Below are 17,441 nucleotides of genomic sequence, written 5' to 3'. Positions count from 1 at the left end.
AATAACCCAAACACTAGTAAAATGGTTACTTATAGGCAAAGAAAGAGGATAGGGAGGAGTTAAGTTGGAAGCAAATGTCTTAATATATTTATATAGCTTTCACTTTGGAATCATGTAAAAATGTTTTACATACTTGCATAAAATTAAATCAAAACTGCTTTGGGGTCAATGAGGGAAGAATAGTCTTTTCAACAAATGGTACTGGGACAGCTGGATATCCATGTGCAAAAAACCTAAATGTGAGAGTTAAGACTATAAAATTCTTCAAAGGAAACAAGTGAAAACCTGCATGACCTTGGGTTAAGCAATGGAGTCTTCAATATGACACTCAAAGTAGAGGCAACAAAAGAAAAAAATAGGTAAGTCAGACTTCAAAATTGTTAAAGGTCTACATCAAAGGACATTAAGAAAATGAAAGACAACCTATAAAATGGGAAAGAATATTTGCAAATACTACATCTGATAAGGATCTAATGTGCAGAATACATAAAGAATTCTAACAACTCACCAATTTTTAAAAATCCCAATTTAAAAATGGGCAAAGGATTTGAGTAATCAAATAAATTTCTCCAAAGAAGTTGCAGTAAGATATAAATGGCCAGGGGAGCCTGGGTGGCTCAATCCATTAGGTGTCTGATTCTTGATTTCAGCTATCTTAGAGTTGTGGGACTGAACCTCACATTGGGCTCCTCATTCATCAGGGAGTCTGTTGGAGATTCTTTCTCCCCTTCTCGTTCTGCCCCTCCCCCTCCTCAAATAAATAAATCTTTAAAAAAACAAAATAAAACAAAGATACATATGGCCAGTAAGCACATAAGAAGATGGTTAACATCGTTAGTCATTAAGAAAATGTAAACAAGTACATCACAATCAGGTACCATTTCACACCCACTAAAAGGGCTATAATGAGAAAAAAAAGAAGACAATAACAAACAAATACTGGCAGATGTAGACCATCATATATTGCATAAATTGCATATATTCCATAAAATGGTGCAATTGCTATGGGAAAGTCTGGCAGATCCTCAAAAAGTTATATATAGGGTTATTATACTGACCTGAAGGTATATGTCTAGAAGAATTTAAAATAAATGTTCATACAAAAACTTGTAAATGAATGTTTATAGCAGTATTAACCATAATAACCAAAAAGTGAAACTAATCCAAATATCTAACAACTGATGATTTTATAAGAAAAAGCCTGGGGATGCATGAGTGGCTCAGCAGCTGAGCATCTGCCTTCAGCTCAGGACATGATCCCAGGATCTGGGAGCTCCTTGTGGGGAGCCTGCTTCTCCCTCTGCCTATGTCTCTGCCCCTCTCTCTCTGTCTCTCATGAATAAATAAATAAAATCTTTAAAAATTAAAAAAAATTAGAAAAAAGAAAAAGCCTGACAAATTTCAGTTTTCCTCCTCTATCTGAACTACATGGACTCCCACAGATGTTAAGAATAAACTCAGGAGTTATATGGATTCTCCTAAAATTATAAGGAATGTTTAATATTTATCTGCATATGTTCGGTAACGCAGTCTTTGCTTTTCATAATATTCTTAAGTCTGAAAGTCACAAAAAATAAGAAATACAGTACAATATAAGCATTACTTTAACAGTTTAAAAAACACATAATTAAGATTGGCACAGTCCAGTACTCCTAGAAAAGCATCCAGTAAGATTAGAAATGTAACACAAGTAACACTTTATATTTTGATTCAAACTAACTAATGTATTCTTTAATTTGCAAAAGCACAACTCTTTTAAAGACTAATGTAACTCATAATCTGTTGCTTACTTGAATTGCTAATGTTTCTTGCTGCTGACGGGCTTCTTCTTGGGCCTTCTCTAGTGCTGCAGAAAGTTCTTCTTTAGCTTTCATTTCACGACTTAGAGCAGCTTCCTGTGCTTCACTATCCTTTGCAGCATTGGCTTTGTGGAGATCAGTAAGTTCTCTTAAAAAATTAGATAATTTCTATTTAAAATAGTTCATTACATTGCCAAATTAGTGAAGTTTACATGTAGATTTCCATAAGACTCATGCAATGAGGGAGAGTTTACCACATAATAAATACCAACTACAATAAGGACTCTTTTGTACTTGCTTTGACCAATTACATGTTCATATATAGCCAAGTTTATAAATATTGTTAGTGATTAGATAACAGAAAAAGTATTTCTTCAACATCCCATTCTGATAATTAATTTTAAATGGGTTGCATATCTGTTCATTTTCTTACTTGTATGCACTATCCAGAGCAGCCTGAATACTTCGGTTCTTTTCTTCAAGTTCATCCATGTCTACCTGAAGTCGGCCAAGATCCTTCTCTTGGCGTTCTACCACAGAATTTAGTTTTTTAATGTTTTCTCTATGCTGTTTCTCAACTTCTTCTTTGCCATCAAGAACCTATATTGTAAAAACAGACAAAAGTATTTTTCAATAAGTAATACTATAGTAAAGGTGTCTGGGTGACTCAGTAGGTTAAGCATCTGCCTTTGGTTCAGGTCATGATCCCGGGGTCCTGGGATCCAGCCCCACATGGGGCTCCCTGCTCAGTGGGGCATCTGCTTCTCCCTCTCTTGCTCCCCCTGCTTGTGTTCTCTCTGTCAGATAAATAAATAAAACCTTAAATAACAATACCATAGTAAATATTTGTATTCCAGGAATCTTAAGTGTTACAATAATGAAGAAAAACTTTAACACTCATTTATTAAATTGTTTGACAAATTCTTCCCACATGGTACACCTCAATAAATTATTCTAAATGTTTTACAAACTACAGCCAATTGTTCATATAGGAAGTAATAACGATTGATACATATATTTAGAGAATGGTTAACATTCACCTGTTTTAAATGTTGCAACTCTTCTTCTAGGTCTTTAACTCTTTTGTTCAGCTTTGCAATAATATTTTCATTTTCTTTGTCTTTAGCTCTTAATTTCTTAATAATGTTAGAATTATGCAGCTGCTGTTTTGAAAGTTTTTCTCCTGGCAATGGCAAAAAATAAATAAATAAATTCAAACAATGATTCCTTAAGAATCAGGATAGAATGTTTGATCTAACCAGTGACATAAAAATAATAGACTATTTTTAAAATCACACTATTGTAACCATGAATGCTAAATTGATTTGGGTAAGAAGTATCAATGAATGCTAAAATTACTAGATGAAGGATGGTAGGTAACAGGATACTTACACCTTAAAAAATCATTCCTACATATCACTTATGAATTATAAAGAGAAAAATGTGGTTTTACAAGGAGAAATCTGGCTGTCACTGCCTTAACTAAACATTCAGTATTGGCATCACCAATTGTGGCATATTAGGTATCTATTGATGTAATGGAGTGGTAGGTACACAGTGTCGCCAATGATAATTCTTACTAGAAATTTTATCTGAATCTAATCAAGAAGAAGGAGAATACGTAGGACAGGCCTGGACTCTAAGAAGTCTTCAATGTGACTAAAAGAGAGCTCTCCTAGATTGGTGGAAGACTAAAAGGACATAATGGTCAAATGCAATATAAGTTTTGACTAGATCTTGGGACAAGACAAATGACTAAGTATAAAAGTGATTTTTAGAGACAATGGAGATAAATGATGAAATATATGCCGGAGTACACTTCTGAATTAATACTGATTTTCTCAGGTATGATTATGATGCTGTGCTGGCAAAGCAAAATGTACTTGCTATTGGGAGATGGAGATTCATGAATTTAGGAGTGGACTGCAGATTCACTGCAGTATCTGTCAAAATCACAATGGCATATTTCACAAAAATTTCTTTAAAAATCCTAAAATTCATGTGGAACCACAGAAGACTTCAAACAGCCAAAGCAATCCTGAGCAAGAACACAACTGAAAATATCACATTTTGTAATTCCAAAACATGTTACAAAGCTACAGTAATCAAAACAGTATGGTACTGGCATAAAAACACGGACCAGAGGAACAGAACAGAGAGCCTAGAAAATCCACACAGAATTTAGAAATAAATTTACAACGAACTGATCTTCAACAAAGATGCCAAGAACACACAATGGGGAAAGGACAGTATGATCAATAAACAGTACTGGGAAAACTGGATAATCATAGGCAGAATGAAACTGGACCCTATGACACACCAAACACGAAAGTCAACTCAAAATAAAGACTTAACATACCTGAAACTAAAATTACTAGAAGAAAACACAGGGGGAAAAGCCTTCTGACACTGGTCTTGGCAATGATTTTTTGGGTATAATTCCAAAAGCATAAGCCACAAAAGCAAACACAGACAACTGGGATTGCATCACAGTAAAATGTACTGCACAGCAAAGGAAGTGATAAACAGACTGAAGAGACAATCTGCAGAATGGAGGAAAATATTTGCAAGCCTTACATCTGATATGGTGTTAATATCCAAAATATACAAAGAACTCATAAAACTCAATAGCAAAAAACAAATAAGCCAATTAAGAAATAAGCAAAAGACATGAATAGACTTTTCTCAAAAGGTGACATATGAATGGCCAACAAGTATATGAAAAGGTGCTCAACATCACTAATCATCACAGAACGGCAAGCCAAAACACCTCACACCTGTAAGGATATCTTTTATCAACACAACAAATGATAAGAATTAGCAAGGATGTGGAGAAAAAGGAACATTAGTATACTACTGGCAAGAATATAAATTGGTACAGACACTATGGAAAACAGCATGGAGACTGCTCAAAAAGTTAAAAATAGAGATACTATATGATGCAACAACTCTACTTCTAGGCATATATCCAAAGGAATTAAAATCAGTATCTCAGAGATATGTGCATTCTGCAGCATTATTCACAACAGCCAAGTTATGGAAATAACCTATCCATCAATGGATAAATGCCTAAAAAAAATGTTGTGTGCAGAGAAATACAAAGAATTATAAGATAATACTATGAAGATTATATGCTGACAAACTGGACAACCTAGCAAAAAAATGGATAAATTCCTAGAAACATAAAATTTCCCCGAATTGAATGAGAAAATAACAAGAAAATTTGAATAGGCCAGTTGCTAGTAACAATATTGAATTGGTAATCAAAAGACTCCTCCCTCAAAAGACCAGGACCAGATGGCTTCAGAGCTGAATTCTACCATTTAATAAAGAATTAATACCTATTCTTCTCAAACTGTTTCAAATAATAGAATGGAAAAAGAAATTTTTCAAATTTATTGTATGAGGCCAGCATTATCCTGATAAGAAAGCCAAAGACACACAAAACAAAACAAAACAATAGGTCAATATCCCTGGTGAACAAAGAAGTAAAAATCCCCAACAAAATATTAGCAAACTGAATTCAACAATATGTTAAAAGGATCATACCATATGATTTCACTTATATGTGGGATTTAAAACGCAAAACAAAAAAACAAAAACAAGCAAACAAAAAAACCCCTCAAAAACAGAAAAAAAAAAAAAAAATGGTGGTTGCCAAAGGGGAAGTGGGAGTGGGGGACTGAAATAGGTGAAGTGGATTAAGAGGTACGAACTTCCAGTTACAAAATAAATAAGTCAGTGAAAATAAATTAACAGTATAGTAAATATAGTCAATAATACAATAATGTTATATAGTGACAGATGGTGACTGTAATTATGGTGACCACTGAGTAATGTATAGAATTGCTGAATCACTATGTTGGACACCTGAAACTAATATAACACTGTATGTAGTTATACTTGAGTAAAATGTTGTATTTTATACACAAATGCTCAACTTGTTTTTGCTATCTAAAATTGTGAATATTTTCCCAATTCATTAAATATTCTAAGAAAGAAAAAAAAGTGGCTCTGTGTATATAAAATAATATTATTTAGCTTTGAAAATGAAGAAAATCCAGTCATTTGTGATAATGTGGCTGAAACTGGAGGCTGAAATACGCCAGACTCACACACTGCATGATCTTACTTATATGTGGAATATAAAAAAAAGTTTAACTCATAAAAGCAGAGAGTAAAATGCTGGTTACCAGGGATGGGAGAAATGTAAAGATACTAGTCAAAGGGTACCAAGTTTTAATTATGCAGGTGAATAAATTCTGCAGATCTAACGTATAGAATGGTGACTACTGTTAATAATACTATATCATACACTTGAAATTTGCTAACAGAATTGATCTTAAGAGTTCTCATATGAAAAGATATTAACTACAAGAGATGATTGATATGTTAATTAGCTTGACTGTGGTAATCATTTTACAATGTACACATGTATCAAAAATTACATGCAATTTTTATTAGTCAATTATACCTCAATAAAATGGGGAAAAAAGAATTTAGAAGAATTTTTTTTTCTTTCTTTTTTTTTCTTAAAGATTTTACTTATTTATTCATGAGAGACAGCGAGAGGCAGAGACATAGGCAGAGGGGAGGGGAGAAGCAAGCTCCATGCAGGAAGCCCGATGTGGGACTCGATCCCACAAGTGGGACTCAATCCGGGACTCCAGGACCACCACGCCCTGAGCCAAACGCTGCTGCTCAACTGCTAACCCACCCAGGTGTCCCTAGAAGTGGAATGTTCTTATCTGTCACCTACATTCAAATGGTTTGGCAAAAGGAAGTGTATGTGTGGGCAGAAAGATATGAAGTAGGTGTGCCTAGATGTTAATAATTAATGAAGCAAGATAATAATCAGCTACTCATTGTAATGTGCTTTCAGCTTTGAGTCTTTCAGATTTTCAGCTGTGAATTTAAAAATACTTTTGGGTGAGGCGTGCTTAGAGTGGCTCACTCTGTTGAGTATCTGTCTGCGGCTCAGGTCCTGATCTTAGAGTCCTGGGATCAAGCCCCATGGGGCTCCTGGCTCAGGGGGAAGTCTGCTTTTCCCTCTCCCTCTGCTCCTCCCCCATCACTTGTGTGCTCTCTTTCTGTCTCAAATAAATCAATAAAATCTTTTAAAAAAATACTTCTGGGGGATAGAGAAGCAATAAATAAATAATCCCATATGAAATCATTCTGTTTTCAGTATAAAGAAGTTCATTAAGCAAAAGAGAACATCAACCCACCTCCTACCTAAATTAATAAATACTCAAATAGTGACACCCGATATAAATACTTTAAGTATTTTTTTTTTAATTATGAAACCAGGGGCATCTGGATGGCTAGGTTGGTTGAGCGTCTGCCTCTGGCTCGGGTCATAATTCCAGGGTCCTGAGATGGAGCCCAGCATCTGACTCCCTGCTCAGTAGTGAGTCTGTTTCTCCCTCTCCTTCTGCCCCTCTGCCTGCTTGTGCTCACTTTCTCTAAATAAATAAAATCAAAGTAAAGTAAAATAAAATAAAAATGAAATGAAATAAAATAAAGAAACCATGCACACAGCCTTCCCCTCAGTCTCTTGTTGTAACACAGGCAGTTCACTACCTTAACATGTCTTGAGATAATGATTATCTCTTTTATTAACTCTCCCTTCATTCTTCTATTGCAGTGTAGGCCATGTTTTATAATTATCATTATCTGTATACTTACATTTCCCTCTCATTAGTTTGTAAGTTCCTAAAGGACAGGAATTATTGTATCAAACATAGTATCTGACACACCAACTGTTAAATATTAGCTGAATAAATGAAAAAGAAAAATAGGGTAAAACTCATTTTTCAAATACAATGACTGTTTCCAATTGTTTTCTAACACTGACTCTGGAAATTCTCTTAAGTTCAATGATTTAAGCACAGAAATGTTCATCTAAAAACTATTTGTAATATTAACATTTTAGAAATAAATGTACATTAGAAAAAGAATAAAATAAATTATGGTCTATGGCCATATAATGGACTTGAAAAGCCATTAATAATGCTAGCAAAGCATTTAATAGCATAGGGAAATGTAAAAGAATTATGAAAATGTAAAAGATTACAAATTAAATACGTAACCTTAATTATGCTTAACAATGTATTAAAAACGCATTAAAAAAGAACTAGAAGAAATTGATAGTTCCCTATAAAATGGGTTATGATCTATTTTTTCTTCCTCTGTCTCCTAAAACTTTAAAAATTTCTCCAAGTAGCAAGTGTAATTCTTACAACTAGAAAAAGTTTAAAAATTTAATCACCTTTTCCAAAACTACCTTCTTTCCTATGATAGTACATAAAGAAATTAACACAGTGTCTATTTATAACAATTTTTCTCATGAAGGGTATTTAATTTCTACAACCTTGCTAATTTTAAGTCTTTTCACAAAATGTTAAATAATTGAAAAATTAAAACAAGAGTATAACAAAAAGTTCACTATCAAACAACTAAACAATATGATGACACCACATAGTACCCAAGACAGATATTAAAATACTATATAAATTCCAGGATAATAGCCCTCAAATACCTTGCTTCATATGACAGCTCTAAAACCTGTTAAAAGCTCTTTTTATGGAAAAAAAAAAAAAAGCTCTTTTTATGAAACCACATTTATTTTTCAGCAAGTTATTCTTTTTACTCTAGGAAAAAGAAGGCTACATATAACACATCTCTGCTTCTATATATATTGCTCCCCATTCTTCCATATATTGTCACCTACCATTTCTGAGGTTTAAGCACAAACTTTTCTTGCTTCCAAGTGTTTTTTATTAAGAAGTAGCAGCTAATCAGGTGGCAAGAATTTTTCCCATTCTTACAGTATTTTTCATAGTTAACTAAATACTTTACGCACCTTCTTCCATTAGCCCTCGGATCTGCTCATCTTTCTCTTTCAAAAGGTCTGAAGTCTCACTGCTATTTAATCTAGTAGCAAGTTCTTCTTTTATACTTTTGATTTCCTAATTAAAAAAAAATGTGAATATCATAAGGAATTACTTTCATTCTGGGCATATTTTTCAATTTTTTCCATATCCAAAGAAGTCATCAATAATCAAATTCTCGATAAAGATCTGTAAGTTTTATTCTGTTAAACTAAGTTTATTATTACCTTGGTTAATTAAGTAAACAGTTTTCAAACAACACAGAAAACCAGAATTAACGTATAAACAAGTTTTAATATGGAAATGCAAATGAGGGGATCCCTGGGTGGCTCAGTGGTTTGGCGCCTGCCTTGGGCCCAGGGTATAGTCCTGGAGACCCAGGATCGAGTCCCACATCAGGCTCCCTGCATGGAGCCTGCTTTCCCTCTGCCTGTGTCTCTGCCTCTCTCTCGATCTGTGTCTCCCATGAATAAATAAATAAAATCTTTAAAAAAAAAAATGCAAATGCAAATGAGAATAAGTTAACTTTCAATACCTTCCTTGAGTATCTCTATACACATACTTTTTTCAGGTGAAGTATAATATTTGGAAGAACATATGTCTCTATTTTTCACTGTTTTTTTTTTTTCCTCATCTAAAACTTGTACTTGCTAGTGCATTGTGAAATAAGAGAAAACATAATAAGGTTCAACCTACTTTAATAAGGCAGAGATTCAGCACAAACATGTCAAGACAGTTTATCTTTCAAAACCACAATGGAGAAGTATGTATGGTGATGGGAAAAGTGTTGTATAATCATACTTAAAATTAGGTTTTAAGCAATGATCTGAAACCAAACAACGGCTAAAAACAACTAACATCAGGTATTTAAACCATGCATTATACCCATTATTTTATCCTCACAACAATCCTATGAGGGAGGTATTTTATTCAATTACACAAATAAGAAAACTAAGACGCTGAGAGACTGAATAAACTTTGAAGGTCAGAGAGCTATTAAGTGGTAGAGTTTAACTTGAAACCAGGTGTTTTTTCTTAATATTTTATTTATTTATTTGAGAGAGTGAGCGAGAGAGCGCAAATGGAGAGGAGCAGAGGGAGAGTTTTGGAAAAGCTGACTCTCCACTGAGCGGGGAGCTGGAAATAGGACTTGAGGACTAGGACGTAAGCCAAAGGCAGAGCCTTAACCAACTGAACCACCTAGGCACTGGAAACCAGGTTTGAGTCCACAAAGCCCATAAGCCCATTCTCTGAACCATTCACAATACTGCTGTGTATTTTCCAACTGTCAAAATTTGATTCATCCATCGAGGCCCAATAAGACTCTCCTGCCTTCCATGAAACTTTCCTTAATTCCCCCGGTCAGAATTCATCCTGTGATACCATTCCAAACTGCTTCTTCATTTTTATCTCTAATTTGTTTCATTCTACCTAGTACTATGTAAGTGTTGACATTATCTGTTTTCCATCACTAGAAAAGCAAACTCTTCGCTTAAGGGAATTCAATTCACCCTGAATTTCCTATAGATCCTAAGTAGGGGGATCATATATAGCAGTACACATAAAACGTGTTAAAACTTAGGGCCCAAGCTTTTCCCACCTATACTCAATGGTTTGGGTCTATCTTAGATCTACAATTCAAAGTACATTACAGAAAACAAGCATTATTTAAAATCTGATTTCTCAATTAGACTGGTCCAGATGGAATACAGTAGGGACAAGAAAAAGTAAGTTGGTTAGGTAGTCTCAAGTTATTGTCAAGTTATTGTATCTGACATGAGTTACCTAATTAAAGCAACCTAGGCAGAAGGAAGTATATGACTTACTTCTCTTCTGTAACAGTATACAAAGAAAAAATATAAACATTAACACTGTCAAGAAGGAAAGCAGCTTAGCTGAAAAGGGCTAATGATGAGAAATGTTATTACTAAGAGTTGGGATAGAAGAAATAATTACTAACCTTATCTGGTTACCAACTTTTGAAATAGCCAACTGCTATAAATGGTAAGAATTAAAACAGTGGCTCCCAAACAGGAGTGATTTTGTTCTTAAGAGGACATCTGGCAAAGTCTGCCAACATTTTCAATGATCACAACTTGGGGAAGGGAGTGATGGATATGCACTGGGAGATGCGGAGGTGAGGGTGACACTGGTGTCTTGTAGTTAGAGCCCTGGATGCTGGTAAACATCCTACAATGCACAGAACAGTCCCATACAACATAAAATTATCCAGCCCAAAATGTGAATAGTACTGCGGCTGAGAAATCCTGTATTAGAATAAATCAATACTGTGCCTCACAAGAGTCACTAACTCTTACAATCCCTTTATTTTAAAATTATTTTGACTTGAAGAAACACATAGATTTGAAGCAGTTAGTAACAAACGAGAGTAATGATACTTAAAAAAAAATTTATACAGTGCACTTAGGTTTATTTATTTTGATGAAATTATCATTTATGAAAATTATTCTAATGATCCTAGCTATATATACAAGGGACTTATAGATGAATTATACAAACACTGGTTTAGATTTGTTTAAAGTATCAAAAATCTGTAAGTCTAAAGGTATTAAGAAATCTATAATTTGTTAATATACTAGATGGTATCCTTTAATCTTCTTTTTTCCATACCAAAATATTATGAATGCATCCCTCAAAAAATCCACATCTGTATTGAATTTAATTAATATTATTTTTAACTTTCATTTACCTTTTTAGCAGCATCTCTCTCTTTGCAGGCTAGCTGAACTTTCTTTTCTGCTTCTGCAATTCTTTGAGTAAACTCATCTTTCAAGGAAGAAATGCTGCTGCTTTCTTCTTTTACTCTAAACATTTCACTAAATTAAAAACAACAGACAGAAATACTTGTTTACATATTCCTAGGGTAACAAGAGGAGTGCAGTTGTTTCCAAAAGGAAATAACATTTTCTTCAATATATACTTTACTAAAATTGGTTAGTTTTAAGCCTGTTAACTTTTAAAAGACAAATTATCTGCTTAATTTATTTTAAAACATCTCAGTGAAAACCCATTAGAAGTCAAAATGTCACCAATATTTGATGTGTAAAAATAAGAGAAAGGTAAACAAAATTTTTCAGTTTTCAATCTGTTAACATTTTACTAACCACCTCCTTACGGCAAATATTCAGTGTTTTTCTAATATCATAGTTTTCTTTAAATACAAGTTTTCAATCTCTAATAGTAAAAAGGAAAAAGGTTTTTTGTTTTGTTTTTCCACATACTTCTCTTCAGTGCCAAAGGTAATATAGTAAAGATAATTTGAGGAGAAATCTATAGTTGAGAATTGAAATATTATTCCATTTTCAACAACTGTACACAAGTTAAATTTTAAACATTTTAGTTTTAAAAACATTCTTAAATAATAACCAAGTATTTAGGCCTCTGCAAAACATAAAATTATGCACATCTGTAAAAATACTTACTCTTTCAGATTATCATAGGCTTCTTCTAGAAGTGCTTTTTCTTTACTAAGAGATAATAACTGAGCCTCCCTTTTATCCAGTTTTTCATTCAGAAATTCAACTCTCTGAATAAGGAGAATATACAAAAAGTCAAATATTTAACTGAAAAAAACATTTCTACATGCAGGTGATAAGTTGTAAAGATAATCTAATCACTATTATAAATAAAAGTGTTATCTCATAAAAGGAATTAAAACAATACTGAGAACACAGAGGATTCAGAACAACAAGAACTCATACATCGTTGGTAGGAGAGTATAAATTAGTGCAACCACATAGCTGGTAGGAGTATAAATTAGTAAACCACATTGGAAAACAATTAGTCAATATCTAACTGAAGATCTACACACTCTTTAATGTAGAAAATTCTTTTAGATATGCTTTAGAGAAAAGTCTTGCATAAATATACAAGAATATTTACAAGTTTGTTACAGCAAAAACCTAGGAAAGATGTGCACATCCACCAAAAGAGGAAGGGAAATAGAGAAAATAAAAAAAAGATCAAAGGGGGCTTTAAACCTCTAGTAATATTCTGTATCTTTGCTGGGTAGTGGATATAAAAGTGTTTTTCCATATTATTCTTTAATCCAAATATGTGTACCTTTTTTTTTTTTTTAGTATGATACTTTGCATTTAAAAAATAAAAGTAATTTTAGATAATCATTAGACATGTAACTTAAAAAAATCTCCAGAATATACCAGTATAAAGCTAAACGAAAAGGAATGGTTAGAATATCTTACTCCTTAGGTCTTGCGGAAGTAGTGATAAAGTTGTGTATGAGGGGAGGAATGATGATTTTATGCACTAAAAAAAATAGTCTTACCTGATTGAGGTCTAGATTAATTTAGAAATCACTTACCTTCGGAAAGTAGCTCAAAATTATTTTATTGATACTAAACAGTATTGGTTTCAGGAATTCAAACCACTATTATAGCTAGAGCATGGCATTTCATTTGTGAATAATATTAAACCTAAGTAACAGAATCTGGCACTTTTTTTTTGCATTAAATAATTCAATACATGGCACTTACAGGACATTTCTTCAAGACATCCTATATCTCAGAGGAGTCTATTAAAGATGCCAAATCCAACTCAATTTCTATATCTAAAAATCATAGGAAAAACCAAAACTGTGACTTATGTTAAAGAATTTACACCACTTTTCTTTTATAGGTATTAGGTAGAAGCAATTTGTTATTCCTAAGCAATACCATTCATTGTTCCTTGGACATTTCCCATTCTTATTCATGTAAGATAGCTATCAGGGAAACATCAAAATAACATAAAAGAGAAAACAAACAAGGAATTAATAATAACAGAAACACATCAATAATGAAAGACTACACTTAAGATTTGCTACAAATAATGTGAACATACGAAATTTTTTTTGATGTAAGAAAAACCATATATTTATATTCGTTTCAGCATCTTTACCTACAAAGGATTTGAAGATATACATTTGCATAAGACAATCCTTCGCAAAATGACAAACGAGCACAGCATACAAAAACCATAGGTGAAAAGACTCAACAGTACTGGCGCAAGATGGAGACTTTTTTATGCTTAGTTATACTGAAATAGCGATTTATGTTATCATAGTTGCCGCAGAGAAATTTCAAGTAATTTAGTATCAGTAATTGATCAGTTTTAAAATCCTTAATGCTACACCTGTGTCAAAATGCCTGTCTTAAAAACAAAACAAAACAAAAACAAAATGCCTGTCTTTTTTAGTCAGTAGCAATCATCATACAATACTGAATGTTAAAAATAAACAGTGATTAAAAACAATGATTTAATCTCTATAAGGCATATCCCCAAATCCCTTTCTGGTTTCTAGAGTTACCTTGCAAACATCTTCCTTCTCAGAATGCGCTTCTGGCTTACTTTCAGCAGCTTCATGCTGCTCAGCCACCTTGTCTAAGACAGTATGTCCTTCATTTATTGGTGTAGCAGAAACCAAAATATCAGGCTGTTCACAATTAACAGGCGTTGCACTTCGTCCACTTTCTTCCATTTCTGTATCCTCATTGGGTATAATTAAAGTTTCATTCACTACTTCTTCAGATTTTCCTTCAACTGATTCATTTATTTTAGTCTTTGGAGTCGAAGGATTAACTATAATAGGTACTAAAGGATATCCCTTGCCTGACAGTTCATCATCTGAATTGATTTCGCTTACACTACGGCTATCTAATGACTGTACACTAAACGAGTCTATTCTTTCAAAAGCATCAGATGAGCAGCAACTCTCGGTGAGTTTTTGGAAATCATCTAAACGATTATATTCAGGACAAGCAGATGCTGAGAGAAGCTGAAAAGATGTCTGCATCAAGTGGAGACTTGATTTTGAATCTGTAGTCTCTTGTCTCGAACTTGCTGAGCTCTCACTTATTACACTTTCATGATCTAAAACTTCAATGTCACTGGTGGTAGAAGTACCAGATGAGAAGGTACTGACGGGAGGAGAAGGTGTGTTACTCTGTCTGTCTTCATGTTTTTGTTCCTTAGGTTCCAAAACCATGTCCTTTGTTTCTGCCATAGACATATTAGATATATTTTCTCCAGTTGTTTTCACATTAATTACACTTTCAGACACTTTCAAACGTACAGTTGATACCTTCATATCAGATTCTTTATTAATTGTTTCTTCACACTTGCCCTCAGTTTTAGGTGACAGAGAATCGACTGCCAGAGTTTCCCCTGATACACACTGAGTAGAGTCTTTTACTTTTGACTCAGTTGTTTCAGATGTTCTTGACTGTCCAGTGTGCAAGGATTCCTGTAAAGTGCTTTTCACTTCTTCTTCTGGTCGTTGTGATTTAGCTGGTGGTTTTGATACCACTGGACTCTTCTGAATGGTCTGGACATCCGTAGAAGAGAGAAAGGCACTAAAGAAATTTTCAGATTCATCTACCACAGTTCTCCGAACTGGCTTTGTAATTGCTTTAGGAGAGGCTACCGGCTGACTCTGAGGTTCAGTATTTGACTTTAACCCCCAGGTTGAAGTATCCCATCCTCCACTGACAGGGGGACTTATTCCTTTAAGAGAAAATATCCATATGTGTTAAAAGAGAAAAAAATATATATATATACATTTTATGTTATTACAATCATTATAAGTCAATATAAAGAAAGTTAAAAAAAAAAAAAAAAAAGGAAACTTATGCTTTACGACTTACAATTTGGACCTGTTAAGCTCCCTGCTGACTGTATAATTAATTAGGTTATTGTTGAACTTCGGGTCTAAAGAGGAAAACTGGTATGGATCTGCCCAAAAGGAACTAGGAGCAAAGGTTAGGAGACCAAAATGGATCTGACCTACCAGAAGCAAGTATGTTATTCCCTCATATGACACATTAAGAGAGTACCAGTATACATTATATAACTCATGCTAAGTTTAAGACACACAGGATGCATCTCACAACAGACAGTACACTCACTCACAGGTCATATGTGGTCATAGCAAATTGACCCTACCTTCTATTCAGATAGTTTCATATTAATTTTATTCTTATAATATCAGTAATAAAACATGGTTATGAGTTGGACAAAGGGTAACATTCAAAAACTAAACCTAACATATTCATGACAAATGTCCTTTTCTAATTTTTATTTATTTATGATAGTCACAGAGAGAGAGAGAGGCGCAGAGACACAGGCAGAGGGAGAAGCAGGCTCCATGCACCGGGAGCCCGATGTGGGATTCGATCCCGGGTCTCCAGGATCGCACCCTGGGCCAAAGGCAGGCGCCAAACCGCTGCGCCACCCAGGGATCCCGACAAATGTCCTTTTCTAAAGATCAAAGTAAACTGATGGGAACAGTACCTTCTAGAGGACAAATTCATTTTTATCCACTTAATGACAAGTTCATTCTCCAAGTGCCACTCTCCCAACTCAGTCTACAAGGAAGTTTTGTGCCCCTCCTAAGTTCCAAATTTAGGGGGAATTTAGAAGGTCTTATGAATTCCAAGGGCACCTGCTGGCTCAGTTAATGGAGCGTGTACCTCTTAGTCTCAGGGTTGAGGGTTCAAGCCTCACTGTGGATAAACAGATTACTTAAAAATAAAATATAAAAAGAGTGTTTGGGAAGCTCAGTCAGTTAAGCTTCCAACTCTTGACCTCAATTCAGTTCTTGATCTCATGTCCTGAGTTCAAGATCTGCACGGAGCTCCATGCTGGGCGTGGAATCTACTTAAATAAATAAGTAAATAAACTAAAACCTTAAAAAGAAAAAAAGTCATATGAATTTCAAAGATGTGCATTTTTTAAGAAGTATTTTTTTATATAGATGGTAGCTTACACTAGGCCTTTTTAAAAATACTACAGAGAAAATAACTTTCTTCTGGATAAAAAAAGATGATTCAGTCACAGAAATACATGGTACTAAAAAACCCAATGATAAAAAAAATGGCATACTTACTAAAATACTTACAGCATTTCTTTTTAAAAAAATTCTTCCTTTTCTAAATTCAAAAGTGGCTGAGAAGAATTATCACAAATTCTACACAATTTGAAGTTGGTGGGGAGAGAACAAGCACTGAAAAGCTCCCCAAAACTATCACGCCCTATATTAAAGTCTACTCTGTAATATGATTTCATAAGTATGTACGATACTTTAATTGGGGGACACAGTTTTATACCCACTGGTCCAGTATACGAAAACAATGAAAAAAATGAGAAAACCGGGGATCCCTGGGTGGCTCAGCGGTTTAGCGCCTGCCTTCAGCCCAGGGCCTGATCCTGGAGACCCGGGATCGAGTCCCATCGGGCTCCCTGGATGGAGCCTGCTTCTCCCTCTGCCTGTGTCTCTGCTTCTCTCTCTCTCTCTCTCTCTCATGAATAAATAAATAAATAAATAAATAAATAAATAAATAAATAAATAAATCTTTTTTAAAAAATGAGAAAACCGTAAGTAAAGATGCAAAAGAACAAGCAAGATGAAGTATGCTAATTAGTTTAATTTAGCAGGTCATCTTAATGAAAGACAGAAGTCAAATCTGCCTCTTGCAGAAACTGAAGAATGTTTTCTATAAACCCCAGGGTCATCTGACATCCACTGGTCATCCTTGAGTAAGGCAAAATAAACATGGGTGAGCAACAAATACTCATAGCACTTCACTAAATGGATATTCTGGACAACCTATTTTGAAAAGTGAATCCTGATGTGGGACACAAAGGCGAAAAGAAAAATCATTACGTTTCTGTACTACTTGCATCCCACTGACAAGTCCTTAAAACAGGCAGAGTAACATTCCTTTTAGGAACT

General features: G+C 34.1%; 1 protein-coding gene across 1 annotated transcript in view; it reads right to left on the bottom strand.

Moving 5' to 3' along the window:
• The window catches only part of TMF1 (TATA element modulatory factor 1), a 32,157-nt gene that overhangs the window by 13,242 nt on the left and 1,474 nt on the right, over window positions 1–17,441 (bottom strand). Inside the window, exons 2-8 of the mRNA XM_038565875.1 lie at window positions 14,019–15,214; window positions 12,136–12,239; window positions 11,403–11,529; window positions 8,665–8,770; window positions 2,840–2,982; window positions 2,233–2,399; window positions 1,791–1,947 (exon numbers count right to left, since the gene is read on the bottom strand). Coding sequence (XP_038421803.1) covers window positions 1,791–1,947; window positions 2,233–2,399; window positions 2,840–2,982; window positions 8,665–8,770; window positions 11,403–11,529; window positions 12,136–12,239; window positions 14,019–15,214 — 2,000 coding nt within the window. The remainder of the gene's footprint in view (window positions 1–1,790; window positions 1,948–2,232; window positions 2,400–2,839; window positions 2,983–8,664; window positions 8,771–11,402; window positions 11,530–12,135; window positions 12,240–14,018; window positions 15,215–17,441) is intronic.

This window comes from Canis lupus, chromosome 20, assembly GCF_011100685.1.
Source record: "Canis lupus familiaris isolate Mischka breed German Shepherd chromosome 20, alternate assembly UU_Cfam_GSD_1.0, whole genome shotgun sequence".
NCBI lineage: Eukaryota > Metazoa > Chordata > Mammalia > Carnivora > Canidae > Canis > Canis lupus.
This window is presented reverse-complemented; position numbering and strand designations above follow the sequence as displayed.